Source organism: Mobula hypostoma, chromosome 27 (assembly GCF_963921235.1).
Source record: "Mobula hypostoma chromosome 27, sMobHyp1.1, whole genome shotgun sequence".
In the NCBI taxonomy this organism is placed as follows: domain Eukaryota; kingdom Metazoa; phylum Chordata; class Chondrichthyes; order Myliobatiformes; family Myliobatidae; genus Mobula; species Mobula hypostoma.
Window position 1 is genome coordinate 31,405,428 of NC_086123.1, and position 19,081 is coordinate 31,424,508.

The 19,081-nt window shown below is 45.0% G+C and overlaps 1 protein-coding gene across 6 annotated transcripts in view; it reads right to left on the reverse strand.

Annotated features, from left to right (window-relative positions):
- Positions 1–19,081, reverse strand: part of inpp5jb (inositol polyphosphate-5-phosphatase Jb) — a 111,566-nt gene that overhangs the window by 36,495 nt on the left and 55,990 nt on the right. For all 6 annotated transcript variants that reach the window (XM_063034499.1, XM_063034494.1, XM_063034495.1 and 3 more), the window contains one exon: positions 1,479–1,587. In XM_063034499.1, coding sequence (XP_062890569.1) covers positions 1,479–1,587 — 109 coding nt within the window. The remainder of the gene's footprint in view (positions 1–1,478; positions 1,588–19,081) is intronic.

Sequence of the window (19,081 nt, forward strand, 5' to 3'; positions counted from 1 at the left end):
GCAATGACAGCAAGGCATGACCTGGGCGATGGGGGTCCTTAATGATGGATGCTGTCTTTTTGAGGCATAGCTCCTTGAAGATGTCCTGGATATTACGGGGGCTGGTGCCCATGACGGAGCTGACAAAGTTCACAACTCTCTGCAGCTTACTTCGATCCTGTGCAGTAGCCCAGATGGTGATGCAGCCAGTCAGAATGCTCTCCACCATACATCTGTAGAAATTTTCAACTGTTTTTGGAGAATACCGAATCTTCTCAAACTCCTAATGAAAAATAGCTGCTGTTGTGCCTTTTTTTGTTGCTGCATCGATATATTGGGTCCAGGAGAGATCCTCAGAGACATTGAGACCCAGGAACTTGAAATAGCTTACCCTTTCCACTTCCGACCCCGCTATAGGGACTGATGTATGTTCCCACGTGTTACCCTTGCTGAAGTCTTTGGTCTTACTGACGTTGAGTGCAAGACTGTTCCCACCCCAGCTCAGGTCCCCAACTGCTGAAGCCTTCATCCCTTATCCATGCAGAACTGACAGTTCCAAACATCAGCTAGCTGCAGCTGATGGAAATTATGGTTACTCATCCAGAGCAAAGTCTGGCCTCTGTTGTTGACCCTCATAGCTCCAAGCCTACACAGAGTGATTGGCCTCTTGGTTAGCTTTATCACAGAGACACTCAACAGTGGAGGAGAAAGGGAAAGGTTGTCAAATCATGAACACGCACAAAATGCTGGAAGAACTCAGCAGGTCAAGCAGGAGAGGAATAAACAGTCATTGTTTCAGGACAAGACCCTTCATCAGGACCTGAAACAGCCACAATTCTCCATGGGAGTTGCTGGGTGCTGCAAAACAGAGGGGAATCTGGGTGACCTGTGTTTCCTTCCCCAGCCTGACAGGAAGCCTGTTCATTCATGACGGCTCGGCCCAAAACGTCGACTGTTCATACCTCTCCAGAGGTGCCTCCCAATCTGCTGAGTTCATCCAGCATTTTGTGTTTGCTGCTCTGGATTTCCAGCATCTGCATTTGGAAATGATCAAGGTCTCCCAGCAACACATACAAAATGCTGGAGGAACTCAGCAGGCCAGGCAGCATCTATGGAAACGAGTACAGCTGACGTCTTGGGCCGAGACCCTTCATCAGGACTGGAGAAAAAAAGATGAGCCAGAGCTAGTAGGCAGGGAGAGACAAAAGGTGATGCATGAAACCAGGAGGGGGATGGAGGGGTGAAGTAAAGAGCTGGGAAGTTGATTGGTGAAAGAATACAGGGCTGGAGAAGGGGGAATCTAATAGGAGAGGACAGCAGGCCATGGAAGAAAGAAAAGGGGGACAAGCACCAGAAGGAGGTGATGGGCAGGCAAGGAGATAAGGTGAGACAGGGAAGAGGGACTAGGGAATGGTGAAAGTGGGGTTGTAGAGTGAGTGTTATTACTAACAACAGTCATTGGCATTAAGGTAACAATTTGAATGGATTTTCAAACTTACCAACACGTAACCAAAGCGACTGAGAGTGTCCATAAAGAGCTCGCTCCATTGGTCGGTGAAGATGGCATCCTTTAGCCTTTTATTGATCATGGAATTCACTTCCTGCAAACTTCAAAAAAAAAAAAAAAAAATTACACTTGTTTTACAGAATTTGATTCCTCATCTGGAAGTGATCTCTCCGCTCGACCAGCTCAAGAAATTAGGACCTGTCAGATTTCTGCCTTCTTGAACCTGAGATTTTCTCCATGTTTGCACCTCACACCCTGACCTTCGACGGGCTCTCAGGCCTGGGCGCTGCTGCTTCAATAGGCTTTTGGGCCTGGGACCTGCTGCTTCGATAGGCTCCCAGGCCTGGGACCTGCTGCTTCGACCATCCCATACATGACCTTCCTGATTTGGCCTGATGCTTAAATTAGTCAAACATCGGCTTGTTCCACGCTCTCAGGCCCAGGGCCTGCCTCGGCTTTGCCTCGCCTTGGTTCTGCTGCTTCAAGTCGGCTCCAAGTCCGCTCCAACATTGGCCAAATATTGTCTTGCTCCACAGTCTCGGGCCCAGACCCTGCCGCCTCGATTTGTCCCTCGCACACAACATTGCAAACCCTCCTGCACCTTCGAGACTTCAGCCCAGACTGTGAAAAATGCCAGGTCATAAAGGCCGTTCAAAAGCTCAACTCTGAAAAGGAAGTTATAGGCTACTGACTGCAGTGATCACATCTGAGAAAAAGTGTGACTAATAAAGTAGCTAGCAGTTTTGTTTGCTGCCAGTAAGTCATCGCTGTGTTGCACCAGTACCATCTTAAACCCAATTCCACCCGTGTGACCAACTAACCCGTAAATCTTTGGAAGGTGGGAGGAAATAGGAGTGTCCGGTGGAACCCCCTGTGGACACAGAAAGAATGTAATTCGTTATAGACAGTGCGGAATTGAACCCGGGTTACTGGCACTGCAATATGCTAACTGTGCTGTCCTATTGTTGAATGAAAGGCCTCCTGTCAGGCTGGGAAAGAAAACACAAATCGCCTGGATTAGCCTCTGTTTATCAGCAGCCAGCAAGTTCAATGGGAATTGTCAGTGTTGAATGAAGCTGTGTTCAACTGAGGTTCTACTGCCTATCGCCTCCGGTTGCTGACATCATCCCTCTGCCTAAGCTCACAAGGAGGAAGGGGAGGGAACGTCGGCTCAGATCACGAGAGGCCTGCGTCGGCCATTTTCATGCCTTACAAGGCACAGATTGGAAGTCTGTGTGGGGCGCCACTCCGCGCACAGACTAGAGCAATGTGTGATTAAGTGCCTTGCTGAAGGGCACAAACACGCTGCCACAGCTGAGGCTCGAACTAGCGATCTCGAGATCACTAGACAAACGCCTTAACCACCTGGCCACGTGCCCAACACAAGCTCACTAGGAAAGAGCCCAAAAGGTCCACGTGACTTTTTCATAATGTTGCACTGCAGATCTGAGGCTCCTTCAGTCCTGTGCAGACACAACAGTGAGCTAACAGCTTACCTGAAAACTCATGGGAGTACTATTGTTGTGACTGTCAACAAAAGCCACCAGAGAGACACAGCTGGTAGTAGAAAAGTCTTTATTCAGCACACACAAGCTGACAGTATTTGGAGTCACTTTGGAGTGAGGATCCATGATCCAACATTACAACGCAGTTTTAAATGCTATAGATCAAAGCTAACAGCTAGGCAATTTCTATAGTCACAATGCATTCATAATGCTTCCTTTGAGTTACATATCATTTTAAAACACCAAGATCTCCAGACACCCAAAATGAATATTAATCACTGCTGTCTCTGAGCTGCATTCATGCATATGCAGACATCTCAGGTCAATGGGATGTTTCCAGGTTTGCAATTCTCCGCAGTCTGCAGCTCCAGGAAGACCATTGTCCTGAGCTGCATTTCAAATTCAACCTACAATCCATATTCAGATCTGAAGACTGGTTGCTGTTGAAAGTAGTATTTGCTATATTCCATAACTCCAGAATATGCCCCAACAATATTTCAGTGAGAAGTTGTGAAGAAAGTTTAAAGTGCACTTTTGAAGTTCAAGAACAGTGTATGATTTCAGCAAAATGGCTGGGAGGGAACAGCAGGCAGATTGAATTAATTTAGGTTCCTGTGTGATGCTTTGTGATATTTTTAAAAGAACATTTTCAAAGGAGTAACAGACAGACACACACGGAGCAGACAGCTGGGCTGAGGAAGGGGAAGAACAAAAGCACAACATTTTAATCACGCTGAGCTTCCTGGATTAAAAGCAGCCAAAGGAAAGAAAAATTGTTGGTGTCTTGGAAAGAAAAGTCGAAAAATGCCTTGTGTAGGAAAGAGGTAAGCGCAATTAATGCCAGCCTTCGCAGAGCAGTCCAAATAACCTACTGAAGGCCATAGCCAGAGTATTGGGAACATACATTTTGGACTAGGCTTTCATATATGCTCTGAAACCCACAAGAGAATGGAAATAATGGGATTGGAGGGTTTGAGTTACAAGGAGAGTAGGGATATGACGATAATCACTGAGAATTCTATCCCTGGCACAGGTCAAGAAAAGACAATGATGTAACCGTCAGTTCTGAGATGGGGTAATGAGTCAGCTTCTGTGGATAAGGGTGTGGCAGAGCAGAACGTGAGAACACTTCATCAGATATGTTCCAATCATTAAATATACTCAAGTGCTTTGTGTGCCACAGTTCCTGAGGAGACATGGAATTGCATTGCGGAAGAGAGAATTTAAAAGAAGCAAGTGGGGGTTGCCGGCATATTTTGTGCACCACGGTCCCAAGGAGACATTGGATTGCACACAATTAGGCACACGGCGAGACTAATAAAAAGAGGTCAGGTTTAAGCAGAGCAGCCATTGTATGAATGGGCCGGTGTTAGAGTGGGGAGTTGAGACTTTTGGCTCATTGAGGCTTCAGCAAGGAGAGGCAAAGGCAGTAGGTAGATATTTCTGTCGATGTTTATTCTTTCCTGTTGCACGTTTAGAGCAGCGGGGGTGCCAGACATGATCATCGAATGTTCCTCTTGTGGGACGTGGGAAGACAGGGAGACCTCCAGTGCCCCTGACCACCGTGCCTTCAAGAAGTGCATCCAGCTGCAGCTTCTAACAGACCGTGTGAAGGAGTCAGAGCTGGAACTGGATGAACTCCATATCTTTTTGGAGGCGGGGGGAATGGGTTGATAGACAGGACACGCTGTACAGAGAGGTAGATGCACCCCAAGGTGCAGGACACCGGCAACTGGGTGACCGTCAGGAGGGAGAAAGGGGATTGGCCATCAGTACCGAGTACCCTGTGGCCGTTCCCCTCAATAACAGGTCTACCATTTCGGATACTGTACAGGGGTTTTAAACTCGTACAGGTCATCAAGTAATACTGCATTGGAGACAGTCCATTCAGCCCAACTCATCCATGCTGACCAGGGTGCCTAGCACTCTGCTATGCACCTGCAGAATACGGTGCACCTGTGTGGGGCAGATCAGCCCATGCGAAGAAAATAGACCAGTTGCTTAACGAAGCCTGCCGAATAATCACGGGCACACTGCGCCCCACACCCACTAACACAGGGGTCCCCAACCTTTTTTGCACTGCGGACCGGTTTAATATTGACAATATTCTTGCAGACCGGCGACCGGGGTGGGGGGGTAGGGTTGCCAACGGACAAGAGTAGCAGTCAAATACGTTGTTTATCCCGAGAAGGACTACAATGACCATGAAGCCTTGCGCGGGCACCAGTGCACATGCGTGCACGTGCCGATTTTCTTCACAAATCGTTTTTGGCGATTCTGTTCGGAGGGGGTGTTAATCACGACCGGAATATAGGTGATAAGTGGCTAATACACTCAATTTCTCAACTTCGTTTCTAAAAGGGTTTATCTAACGAATTTAATATTAAACACACAGCGTATATTTTCCTCGCATGAATACAGTGATAAGTCAAATATCAGGGGAGCTTGAAGTAAGTGTTGAATGAACTTCCTGTAGAAGTGGTAGAGGCAGGTTCGATATTATCATTTAAAGAAAAATTAGATGGGTATATGGACAGGAAAGGAATGGAGGGTTATGGGCTGAGTGCAGGTCGGTGGGACTAGGTGAGAGTAGCGTTCGGCATGGACTAGAAGGGTCGAGATGGCCTGTTTCTGTGCTGTAATTGTTATATGGTTATATAAGTCACTTATAAGTCAATAGCATCATATATTTTAAGTAACGTTTGGATATTAAACACACAGCACATATTTTCCCCGTATGAATATATAAAATCATTGCAACACACCAATATTGCTGTATCAGTGGGAGCCCTGGGCTTGTTACCCTGCAACATCGAGGGGTGATGGGAGACAGCAATTCTCGAAGGGGGTTCCTTATGTCCAGTCTATTCCGCAATTTAGTTTTCGTTGCATTCATTGCAGAGATATGTTGGAAATGGAAGCAACATTTTCAGTGCTTCCGTAGCTATCTCAGGATAGTCAGCCTTGGCTTTGATCCAGAATGCCGGCAGAGATGTTACGTCAAACATACTTTTCAGCCTGCCGTCATTTGCAAGCTCAAGGAGTTGATCTTCTTCCCGTGCTGACATGCATGACGCGTTGGTCATGACCTCGCGTGCATTCAAGCTCAACAGTGGATGTGACAGGGAATGAGGAAAGCTGCAGCTGAGTCATATCGCCAAATCATATCGTTTCATCGCGGCCCGGTAGCGCATGCTTTGCAGCCCGGCACCGGTCCGCGGCCCGGTGGTTGGGGACCACTGCACTAACATCATTTACAGACTTGAAGGCATTGCTCCCCCAGAGATCTGAAGACGCACTACAACAAAAATTGAAAAAGGTAAACAGAACTCGGATCCACGGCACCCACTACACCATCATGTGCCAGTTTCCAACCGCTTTGCTACAGTGGAGGAACTACCGCACGGAACATCCCCCCAAACACACAGGATTGACCCCTGGCAACAAACAGAAGCCAGAACCCCACCGAACAACACAGTGCAAGACCCCACAGAAATGTTGCCAGATGGGGCACGGCTTGACAGACGGAAGTGGGGCACTCTCAACAGAGCGAGAGCGGGAGTTTGTAGGACGGGAGACAATATGGTGAAGTGGGGTTTAAAGACCAGCGAATCCTGTGAGTGTGGCGAAAGGGTGCAGAACATCGAACACGTTCTGTGCAACTGCCCACTCTCACCTGATTTATCTGAAACTGACCTGCTCAACGTCATCCAAACTACACTAGAGTGGCTGGCTGTCTGGTGTGACAAGCTATGATGATGACCAGGGTGCCCACCTAAGGTGGTTTCATTTGCCCAAATTTGGCCTGTAACTCTCCTTTCTAATTCATGTACAAACGTTGCTATTGTAGCTGCCTCAACTACTTTCTCTGGGAGCTCAATATACGTGACTATTAAAATCTGCGGGCAATGTATTGAAGGAAAGTAGAGAGATTGGCCGGACTGAAGAATAACATTCTTCCCTTAACCAATATTATAAAACATAAATTGACTGGGACTGCTGTTAGTTGGATCCATGCTGTTAGAAAAAAATGTGTTCTGTTTGTTGATATAGCACAGTGGCCACACATCAAAGGAATTCTGTCCAGAGTTAATGCTATACTGTCAGCGCGGGGCAGGCAGCAGAAGAAGATAGGCACGCAAGCTATGATTTTCCACCATTAAAATTGCAGGCTGCTTTCACATAATAGGTTTACTGAAGCAAGGAAATGTCCTTTATATGTTGTGTGGGAGAAAGGTCGGTTACCAAGGGGTACGGATTTTAGATAATAGGAAAATAAATCAGAGGGCACATGCTCTTTATTTCTGTCATATGCAGTGAATTCATCAGATCTAGAATTTACTAACTGAAAGCATAGTGGAAGCAGAATTGATCGGAGCTTTCATGCAATCAAAAACAGAAAATGCTGGGGACACTTCAGCAGGCAAATGTGATGTTAGCATTCATTTCCAGAGGACCAGAATGTAAAAGAAAGGATCTAAAGTTGAGACTTTATAAAGCACTGGTGAGGCCTCACCTGGAGTATTGTGTGCAGCTCTGGAGAGGGTTCAAAGAAGGTTTACAAAAATGACTCCAGGATTGAGTGGCTTGTCATATGAAGAGCATGTGACGGCTCCAAAAAGCCATCTTGTAGGCACTCACCAATCTGATTCTCCCAATCTACCTGAATATTGAAATCCCCCATGAGTATTGTAATATTGCCCTTTTGGCATGCACTTTCTATCTCCTGTCGTAATTTGTAGACCACATCTTACTGTTTGGGGTCTGTATACAACTCCAGGGTCTTTTTCCTTTGCAGGTCCTTAGCTCTATCCACAATGATTCAACACCTTCTGGCCCTATGTCACCTCTTCCTAATGATTTGGTTTCATTTTTTTTTACCTACAGAGCAATGCCACCCCCTCTGCCTACTTGCCTGTCCTTTCGATACAATGTGTTCCTTGGACATTAATCTCCCAGCTATAACCTTCTTTCAGTCATCTGGAAGAGTCTCTAAAATGCCTCTAACGATTCTGCCTATAACCACAATAATAGGCAGCAAATTCCATGCACCCACAACCATCCATGTAAGAAATGTGACATCCTTCCTATACTTTCCTCCAAACACCATAAAATTATACTTTCTTGTATTAGCCTGGGTGTCGGGGTGGAGACAAAGGAGGTGTAAGGCACTCCTTTCCTCCGCTAGCCTGCAGGTCACCCTCAGGCAAGGTGTAGCACCTGCTTAGCCCCCGGTTCAGGGTCATGCGAAGCCACGGGAGCAGGCGGTGGATGGACGTATGAGCAGCTGGTGCATATCACAAGTCCTGGTTATGTGACCAGGCAATCCCTGAAGAGTATTGATAATGGCTGGGGTCACCCATCTTGTAAAGACACTGCCCAGAAGAAGCCAATGGCAAACCACTCCTATAGAAAAATTAGCCAAGATCAATCACGGTCAAAAAGCATGATCACCCACGTCATACGACAATGGCACGTAATAGCCGTTTCTGCCTTGGAAAAAAGTCACAAGCCGTCCACTCTACCTACACTCCTTGTCACCTTATACACCTCTATAAAGTCACTTCTCATTTTCCTTTGCTCCACAGAGAAAATCCCTAATTTGCTCAACCTTTCTTCATAAGACATGCTCTCTAACTCAGGCAGCGTCATGGTAAATCTCTTCTGCACGCTCTGTAAAGCTTCCACGTCCTTCCCCCGGGATCAATAAAGTATGACTATACTACTAATGAGGCAACCAGAACTGAATACAATGCTCCCGAGTGTGGTCCCAACAGGGTTTTATAGAGCTGCAGTATCACTTAGTGGTTCTTGAACTCAATCCTGCAAATAATGAAGGGCAACACAGCATACACCTTCTGAACCACCCTGTCAACCTGCACAGCAACTTGGACGTGTGTCTATGGATCTCCGTACTGCATGCTTTCATGTTCACATCTGGATTGTGGTGAAGACGAGTATGTGGTGCAACAAAGACAGTGAAATGAGCCTCCCAGTAAGTTCTGCGTTTGAAGCTCCGCTCATCAAGTTAAATTCAACCGGAAATAAACTTACAAGCAGAGTTAAAGGAGTCCTTAGATTTCCAAATTCATTTATAGTAGGGGCTCCAACCTCTTTATGCCTTGGACCAATACCACTAAGTAAGGGGTCAGTGGACTCCAGGTTGGGAACCCTCGATGTATAGCCTGCCATGGGAGACTAAAGAGAAGCAGGTGGAGGTTCAGTGAATGTTGAATTGCACATTTCCAAGCCCCCTTGTACTTTGTTTTGTGTTACGAAACCCAGCACTGATTCATTATAATATTCTTGGTCCTCCAATCCAAAAACCCACAGTTAGGTATCGTCAGAACTTGAAAAAAAACACCGAGGTATCTAGCAGATTCCTTGTCTGTCCCACTAAAATGTGCTGCTACGGCAGGAACCTGAATTCAGGGGACGTACCCTCTGCCAGCACTCCCACGGCATGGAATCGTGGGGTGCCTTTGAGGGCTCAGCAGTGTTCTGGTGGTCTGAAGAATTAGCCCAACATCACAGCAGGGGATGGACCACATGTCCAATGGCCTCTCTCATCAGCGCCTGCTGGATGTGATGGAATCTACCGCCCAACGTGCAGAGTGCAGCTCTAAGCAGCTGCACCACTCACCATGGCCAAACCAACGGCCAGACATCACCGGCAGTCCCTCCACCCCACAGGCAAGCAGCAATTCAGGAACAACGCGCACACAAAATGCTGGAGGAACGCAGCAAGTCAGGTAGCGTCTATGGAGAGGAATGAGAAGTCGATGTTTCAGGCCGAGACCCTTCATCAGGATGAAACGTCGACTGTTCATAGTTCCTCCAGCACTGTGAGGTATATTACTCATGTATTCCAGCACCTGCAGAATCTCGTGTATTTAAGGGGCAATTCATGGCTGCTGGAGTCTTCTGGAGGGCAGGGGTAGGCTTTGTTGCCAACACTGCTGTTGGTATAGTATCTCTTTGTACAGAATGCTACAATGACTCCTTTTAACAGTGATTCCATTCCTGAGAATGTAGTCGTAGACGGGTACAGTCAGGAGAGTTATTTACCATCATTAAGACATAGCCCCCCTCACGATGCCTTTGATAATATTCATCACAACCTGCAAAGAACCTGAGAGGAATCAGGTTCACCACTGATCTCAGCCCAGAATGCCAAAGTAAGGATCAATGTTTCTAGGCTGGAGCAAGGACCTATTCGTCAGGCAGGTGACTGTTGCTCTGGAGAATATCAGGTGCAGGCCGAATGAGACAGTGGGCCCAGGCCCAAAGCAGCATGGCCCAAGTCCAAGAGCAAGGAATGAGTTAAGGGCCAGGCTAGATTGAAATGGTCAGGCTGTCGGGGCTGGAGTCAAGGGATAGGGCAATCCAGCTCCCTGCCCTGTGGTGTTTACCTCGCTCTGCGCTGTGGCCTGAACCGGTTGCAGTGATGACTGGCTTCCTGATTGTGGACTCACTTTCCTGAACCTCAGTTCTAACTGCTATTTGCTTGCTTCTGTCGCTTGCACAGTTTTGTTTTTTTTCCCTGCACATTTGTTGTTTGACGGCCTTTTTTTCTAATGGGCTCTGTTGGGTTTGTTTCGTGGCTGCCTATAAGGAGACGGATCTGAAGGTTGTTTATAGTATATATACTTTGATAATAAATGTAAGAACAATTTTAGGCTTGGCTGAGAAGCCCTTCCCTGTAGGACAGACGCTCAGCATTAGTGATTGGGCGATGTAAGAAAACCGAGGGTGAGCACAGCTCTGAAATTATTCAAAGAGTCAAAGTGCATTTATCATCCAAGAACGTATACGGAATACAACTCTGAGATTTGTCTTCACACAGGCAGCCACGAAACAAAGAAAACACCACAGAACCCGTTCAAGAAAACATCAAACACACAGTGCGCGAAAAAAGAATGAACTCTGCAAACGGCAAAAAGCAAGCGAACAACACAGAGAATATTGAACATCAAACCAGGAGTCCAGTAGTATCCAGATTAACACGAGGAATTCTGCAGGTGCTGGAAATTCAAGCAACACACATCAAAGTTGCTGGTGAACGCAGCAGGCCAGGCAGCATCTCTAGGAAGAGGTGCAGTCCACGTTTCAGGCCGAGACCCCTCGTCAGGACTCAGTATTCAGATTAGTTCAGTTCAGCGTCGTGCCACTAGCCCACTGCAGGCTGCAGGGCAAAGCACCTTCGCTTTGATTCAGGAAATAGTCCGGAACGGAAAGATGCAGTTCAGAGTAAATGGAAGGTAACAGCATCAGTTTGAACTAAACTGGAGATGATCTAGACTGGAATGTTTTTTCAGTCTGAGCACATGGTCTCCCATTACATTTTTCATGCCTGGAAGGTGTACCATGCACAACAGGGTCACATGCCCATGTAACCCACAACCAGTTCTTTTAGTGCTGATCTCCTGTGGCTTCGTAAACACATACCAGAACTATATCTCTACTGCGCATCTGTTTGAGGTGTTGTTTGCTTTCGTCCTGTCTGCATATCAGCTGCAAATCTTTCCACTGTCTCTCCCTCATTGCTATAGAGAAAGTTTCTTTCCCAGTGTCTCTATGCGGCTTTGACACGTTCCCTTCCTGAGATCACAGCAGCACGGTAGGTAGCGGTTAGCGCAATCGCTTTACAGCACCAGCGATTGGAAGATAGGGGTTTGTTTCCCGCCCCATCTGTAAGGAGTTTGTACGTTCTCCCCGTGACTGCACGGGTTTCCTCCGGGTGCTCCAGTTTCCTCCCACAGTCCAAAGAAATACGGTTAGGTTTAGTGAGTTGTGGGCACGCTATGTTACCAACAGACACAGCGCAACACTTGCGAGGTGCCGCCAACACACCCACAGTTGGTCACTGGCGCAAAATGACACATCTCACTGTATGTTTCAACACACATGTGACAAATAAAGCTAATTTCTTCCACCTTCATTTCCTTTCAATTCCAATTGCAGGAAAGTCTTTCGATCAAAGATAAGCTAACGGCATCAATTCATCAACAACAACAAATTGCATTTAAGTATCACCTTTAGCGTGATAAAATGCCACATGACACAGGTTGCACCATAAAATAAATATGAAACATCTTGTTTTTTTCCCCACTTCCTCATTCCCTGCTGTTATACTGCAAGTCGTCTGGATCAATCTGCTTTTGATATTTTTCTTCTCATTTAGTTAAATGAATGTTGATTAGCAAGTTGACAGATAAATGCATATTTTAGTTAATAGCTAGTTTTGCTTTCCGAAATTATGATATTATAAAGTAATAGTCTTATGGAAGGGGCCTGTTGCCTTGATAGAAAAGTCAAAGTTCAAAGTAACATTCATTATCAGAGTACATACATGTCAGCACATAAAACCCTGAGATGCTTTTTCTGCAGGCATACTTCACAAATCTATATAATGGTAACTGTAAACACGATCAATGAACAACAAACTGTGCAAATGCAGATATAAAATAAACAGCAATAAATAACAAGCATAAATAACAAGATAAAAGAGTCCTTAAATGAGTGTAGCTCTCCCCTTCAGTTCAAGAGCCTGATGGTTGAGGAGTAGTCACTGTTCTTGAACCTGGTGGTGCAGGTCCTGAGGCTCTTGTACCTTCTACCTGATGGCAGCAGTGAGGAAAGAGAACGGCCTGGGTGGTGAGGATCTCTGATAATGGATGCTGCTTTTCTACGGTAACGTTTCAATCTTTGGGAGGGTTTTTACATAGAAAAATACAACAAAGTAATACAAATGTATAATTTAGCTATCTTTTAATTATATAGATAAGTATGCAAGCCATGTCTTTTCCTCATCTATGTAGCAGCTTTAGAGTCCTGTTCTATTATGAATGTTGTGACCTGTGAAATACAACAGAAGGAGAGGACTCCAAGCATTTAATACAGGATCTGGTTGAGTGGTTTTAAAGCTTTTTCAAAGTACAGTATGTACACAGAATACAACTCAGAGATTCATCTTTCCACAGGCAACCACGAAACAAAGAAACACCAAGGAACCCGTCCAAAGAAAGCATCGAACACCCAACAGGAGAAAAAAAAAGAACAAATTGCGCAAACAGCAAAAAACAAGCAAATGACACACAGAATATTAAACATCAAACCGCAGAGTCCTTGAAGCAGTCTGGGAATGTTCAGTTTAGTTCAGTTCAGTTCATGTATTATTATGCTACGTGAAAGCATAATAGTTCAAGAGCACGTTTAACTTATTGTTCCTTCTGGACAATAAATATTGAAAAATATTCTTCTGCCAGTAATACCTAAATGTGAAAACTAAGTTACTTAAAACATTCAATAGAATACTGAAAGCATATTAAAATTACTACTAAAATTATTTCTTCTCATCACTTCAGGACCAGGAAAAGCTGGCTTAAATTCTCAGCCGTTACACCTGTTAAGAGTTCAGTCCCAAAATGAAACAGGGCCATACTGCTGGTTGCTAATGCGGGTCTGTAGTAGCAATGGGCCTGGCGAGCAAGATGTCAGTGAAATGATAAAGGACTAACAAGAAAAGCAACGGTAAATTAGTAAAAGCAGCACTCCTTAGAGAACTGATCTGGGAAGCTCCAGATTTGAAAGCTGATCTACTCTTCTTCAGAACTTTAAATTCCTCGGTGTTATCATTTCAGATGATCTATCCCAGATCCAACACATAAGAATCATTACTTTCGTGGAAGTTTGCAAAGATTCAACATCTCATCTAAACCTTTGACAAGCTTCTATAGCTGCACGGTGGAGGGTATACTGACTGGTTGCACCACGGCCTGGAGTGGGAACACCAATGGAAAAGCCTGCAAAATGTCGTGGGTACAGCCCAATCCATCAGGGACAAAGCCCTCCCCATCACTGAGCATATCTACAAGGAACACTGTCTCAGGGAAGTAGCATCCATCATCAAAGACCTCCACCAACCAGGCCATGCTCTCTTCTGACTGCTGCCATCAGGAAGGAGGTACAGGAACCTTGTGTCACACGTCACTGAGTTCAAGAACAGTTATTACTCCTCAATCATTGGGCTATTGAACTAGAGAGGAGGACTTCACTCACCCCAACACTGAACTGATTCCACAATCTACGGACTCACATTCAAGGACTCTGTAACTCATGTTCTTGAAATTTATTACTTATTTTATTTTTGGATTTTTTTTTCTTTTTTTGTATTTGCACAATGGTTGTTTGTCCATCGTTGTTTGCATGCAGTTTTTCGTTGATTCTCCCAGAGTGCAGGTGCAGTTGCTGCTCCAAAACAAGCCCATTCTGAGTGCTTATGGCGAGAATCAATTTAGACTCTTCTTCCATCTCCATCTGTAGGTCGGACTCAACTAAGTCCACTTTGCTGAAGAGTTCTCCTCCAGAAAGGTTTGCAAAGATATCCGCTATCCTGGGCAGAGGGCATGTATCTACTTTCAGTACTGGGGTGATTGTGACCTTAAAATCACCACAGATCCTAACAGAACCATTTTTCTTGGCTACTGAGACCAGTGATGTTGCTCATGGGCACCACTCAAACTTGGAAAGAATTCTTGCAGCCGCCATGCGATCCAGCTCAGTTTATCACGGATGGCATAAGGAACCAGACGGGCTTTGTAAAACTTGGGTGTGGCATTTTCATTTAACACTATTTTACCCTTTACATGTTTGAGTTTTCCAGTGCCATCCTTGAACACTGCCATAGCATCACCCAGTATCTTTCCTAATTTGTTTTCAGTTGATTCTTTTGCGGGGCATGTGGGATGCAAATGGCAGATGGATCTCCAATCAAGTTGTTGATGACTCAAACAATCACAACCCCTCAATGTTGGTCCTCCTGTTTTTAACAGATACTGTACAACCAACGTAGCTTGTTGATTGTTGTATTTCACTGTTACGAATGTCATTCCCACAAGAGTTACCTTTTCTCCAGTATAAGTTCTTAGTTGGATATCTGCAGACTTCAGTTCAGTAATGCCATTCAAACTCATTTTGTGGAATGACTGAAACCGCCGAGCCAGTGTTTGTTATAAACCATATTGCTTGTCTATGGTTAGTTTTCACATGGTAAATCTCAAAGCCAGCCAGTCCTGTGTCAATCTCATCATTATCAGATTTTTCATCAACAGTTGAAATGACAACTTGACTTTTTATCTTTTTCTCTTCCTTATACAGTCCATTTATTTTTGTATGCCTGACATGTTCTTTGTTGCATTTTCTACAAGTTTCACCTTTAAATCTGTACTGGTCTGATGTACGTGAGCCCCTGCCACAACAGTAACACAACATGTTCAGCCAGGCTGTTTTCTTTGAAATGTAGGCTGTGCTTCAGTTAGGAGCTGCTTTTGAATGCTTTCTTGGAAGTTTCCAAGAACTAAATGCCCATTACCAAACTGACAATGCTCAAACAATCTCTTCAACTCAGCCACGTACACTGAAATGGACTCCTCTTCCTTTTAATACTGCTTATGAAACCTAAAGCTTTTAGCAATGGCTTTGGTTCTAAATGTTCCTGCGTTATTTTCACAATATTAGCCAAGCTCATTTCTGATGGTTTGTTTGAAGCTGTCGTACTTCTAAGTAAACCGTATGCTTTTAAACCCAATGCACTCAGCAAAACTGGGACTCACTTCTCCTCAGCTAATCCACTTGATTTAAAACATTACTCTGTTTGCTCAGTAAACAAAATCCAGTTATCTGTTATGTAATTGGACACATCAATCTTTCCAATGTAGCCAGCTATTTCTGCTTTTTTTTAGTAAGTTTATCATTATCACCCAGTACGCGTTAATATGAGCCTATGAATTTGTCCGTTTTCTGGGGAGGTTAGAGGGGGTGCACCAGAGGGAGGTGATGAGTAGAAAAGCGGCGAGAGGAGAACCAGAATAGAGAATGGAAATAGGGAGAAGGGGAAGGGGCGAAAGTCTGGCCCTTCCTTTTCCAGTCCTGACAAAGGGTCTCAGTGATGGCTGGCTATTTATTCCCCTCCATAGATACTACCTGACTTTCTGAGTTCCTCCAAATTTTTATGTTTTGTCCACAAGATCCATGTTGGTCCTCAGAGAACATAGAATAATACAGCAGAGAACCAGGTTCTTTGGCTCACAATGTTGAGCCAAACTAATTAAACTCATAATTAAATACCTAATTAAACTAATCCCTTCTGTCTCATAGTGCCCATATCCCGCCATTATGTGCATATTCATGAGTTTATCTAAGAGCCTCTATCAGATTTGACTCCAACACCACCCCTCGAAGCATATTCCAGGCATCCACCACTCTGTGTAAAAAAGAGTTACTCGAACTCGCCTTTGAACTTAACATCTCTCACCTTAAATTCATGCCCTCTAATATTAGAAATTTCAACCCTGGGGAAAAGATACCAGCTGTCTACACTACCTATGCCTCTAATAATCTTATAAACTTCCACCTGGTCTCCCCCTCAACCTGTGCCACCCTAGAGAAAACACCTCAAGTGTGTCCAACTACCCCTTGTAGCACATGCTTCTTAATTTAGGCAGTAGCCTGGTAATCCTCAGGTTGGAGGCAACCCAGACGAAATTGAGGGACCGCTTCGTCAAGCACCTCCACTCCATCCACCAAAAGTGGAACTTCCCAGTTGCCAAACATTTTAATTCTGATTCCTATTTCATCATATCAATCCATGGTCTCTTCTTGGAACACCAGGATGCCACCCTCAGGGTGGAGCAGCAATACCTTATATTCCGTCCCAGTAGCCTCCAACCTGATGGCATGAAACTCGATTTCTCCTTCTGGCAAAATATTTTTCCCTCCTCCTCTCCTCTTCATCTATTCCCCATTCTGGGGCCTCTTGCCTCTTCTTACCTGCCCATCACCTCCCCCTGCATCTCCTCCTTCTTCCCTTTCTCCTACGGTCCACTCTCTTCTCCTACAGATTCCTTCATCTCCAGCCCTTTTTGCACCTATCACCTCTGGCTAGCCCTCCTTCTCCTCCTCCCACCTTTTTATTCTGGCATCTTCCCCATTTCTTTCCAGTCCTGAGGAAGGGTCTCAGCCTGAAATGTCGACTGTTAATTTATTACCATAGATGCTGCCTGACCTGTTGAGTTCCTCCAGCATTTTGTGCGTGCTGCTTTGTTATACAATTAACCTGCTGGAATAAGTTTGGGAGGAAGTTGGAGCATATGGTAAAAACCCACAGAATAACAGAGAGGAAATCTGAAGGCAGGATTTACTCTGGGTCCCTGGGGTGGTGAGGCAGACACTCAAACTGCTATATTCCACAAATCTTTCCACAAGATCTGTCAACCATATAATTTCAGAGTGAGTCATAACTGTTGGATTCCACGCAAGCTCTCAGGGCCTGAGTATAGGCATTTGCAAAAGATACTATTAAACTTGATAATGATTCTTTCAACAGTGTAATGGATAAGAGTGATCCTGTCGGCAGCATTATGGGGGGGGGGGGATCAGCTCAACATCCCTAAGCTACTTTATAGCCACCTTAACCACTCACCCATGGGTGCTGGGGTGGAGATACATCTCTACCAAAGGAGGTGTAAGGTGCTTCTTCCCTCCACTAGCCCACAGGTCACCCTTGGGCAAGGTGTAGCCCCTGCCTAGTCCCCCCGATCAGGGTTACGTGAAGCCTTGGGAACAGGTGGTGGATGGTCATATGAGCAGCTGGTGCACGTCACAAGTCCTGGTTATGCGACCACTGAGGCCAGGCAGACAATCTCTGAAGGGTATTGATAATGGCAGGGGTCACCCATCTTGTAAGGACACTGTCCAGAAGAAGACAATGGCAAACCGCTTCTGCAGAAAAATTTGCCAAGAACAATCATGGTCATGGAAAGACCATGATCGCCCATGTCATACGACACGACACATAATGATGATGTCATACAATATAGCACATAATGATGATGACAAATCACTCACCTAGGGAGAGCAGCAAGAAGTTTATTCATACAAACCATAATGGTTAAAGGCTCAAACCTTGAGCTGATCATAGAAGTTACATGACAATCTCAGGGATGAAAACACCACTCAATGTTCTGCTGGGAAATGTGCGTACATAAAAGCTACTGAAGGCAGCATCAGTTCTGAAGGCAGCAAAGACTAGACTATAAACAATCCACCAATAAGTATGTGGAACTTTTGAACCCTGAGTAAATTATTTGCCCCTCTTCAGAACCTTGTCATTTTGCACGAAACACCTCAGAAAAGATGAATGGTTAAAGGTAGGTTCAACATTCAACGTTCAAAGTACATTTATTATCAAAGTAAGTGTAAATTATACAACCTTGAGATTTGTCTGCTTACAGGCAGCCACAAAACAAGAAACCCGAAAGAACCCAATTAAAAAGAAGTGGTAGAACGAAGAACAAGAGTGAGCTACCAGCAAGAGCTGCCTAATTAGATTGGTGAGCAAAGGTACAACTGAGCAGCAGAGATCCAAGACCATCCTAGCTTTGATAGCCGATTCCCAATTAGACAACTGATGCAGGCAGATAGCTGCACTGTGTGGCAGTAGGTTAGAAGGGTGGCTAACTAGGACTCAGAATTTTAAAAAAGTCTACAATTATGTAATTTAGAAATTTTGCACAGAAGAGATAATTTGGTTAAGGGGATAAATATAGAAGGTTAGCTTTATTTGTTACATATACCTCCATCAAAATTCGGTAAAATGTGGCATTCGCATCAATCAGTGAGGATTACACTGGGCAGCCTGTGAGTGTTGCCATTCTTCCGGTGCCAACACAGCATGCCCTAATGTGGGAGGAAACCAGAGCACCTGGAGAAAACCCACGCAATCATGGAGAGAAAATACAAACTCCTTATAGACAGCAGTGGGAGCCCAACCACAATTTTACAGCCAGTGCTGTACAAAGTTGCGCTATCCTGGCCAGCAAACTAGGGTTAATTCTCTAGATCTTCTTAAAACTGCGTCACAGGATTACTTACATATATCCAAAACCGGACCTCGGTTCTTTTACCCACAGAATAACTCCTTCATCAGGGTGACACTCCCACAGTCAGCAGTAGAGCATCAGATTTTCTGTGCTCGAGTCTCCGGAGTAGGCCTTGAACCCAGAATGCTCAGACCCAGAAATGAAAGTCC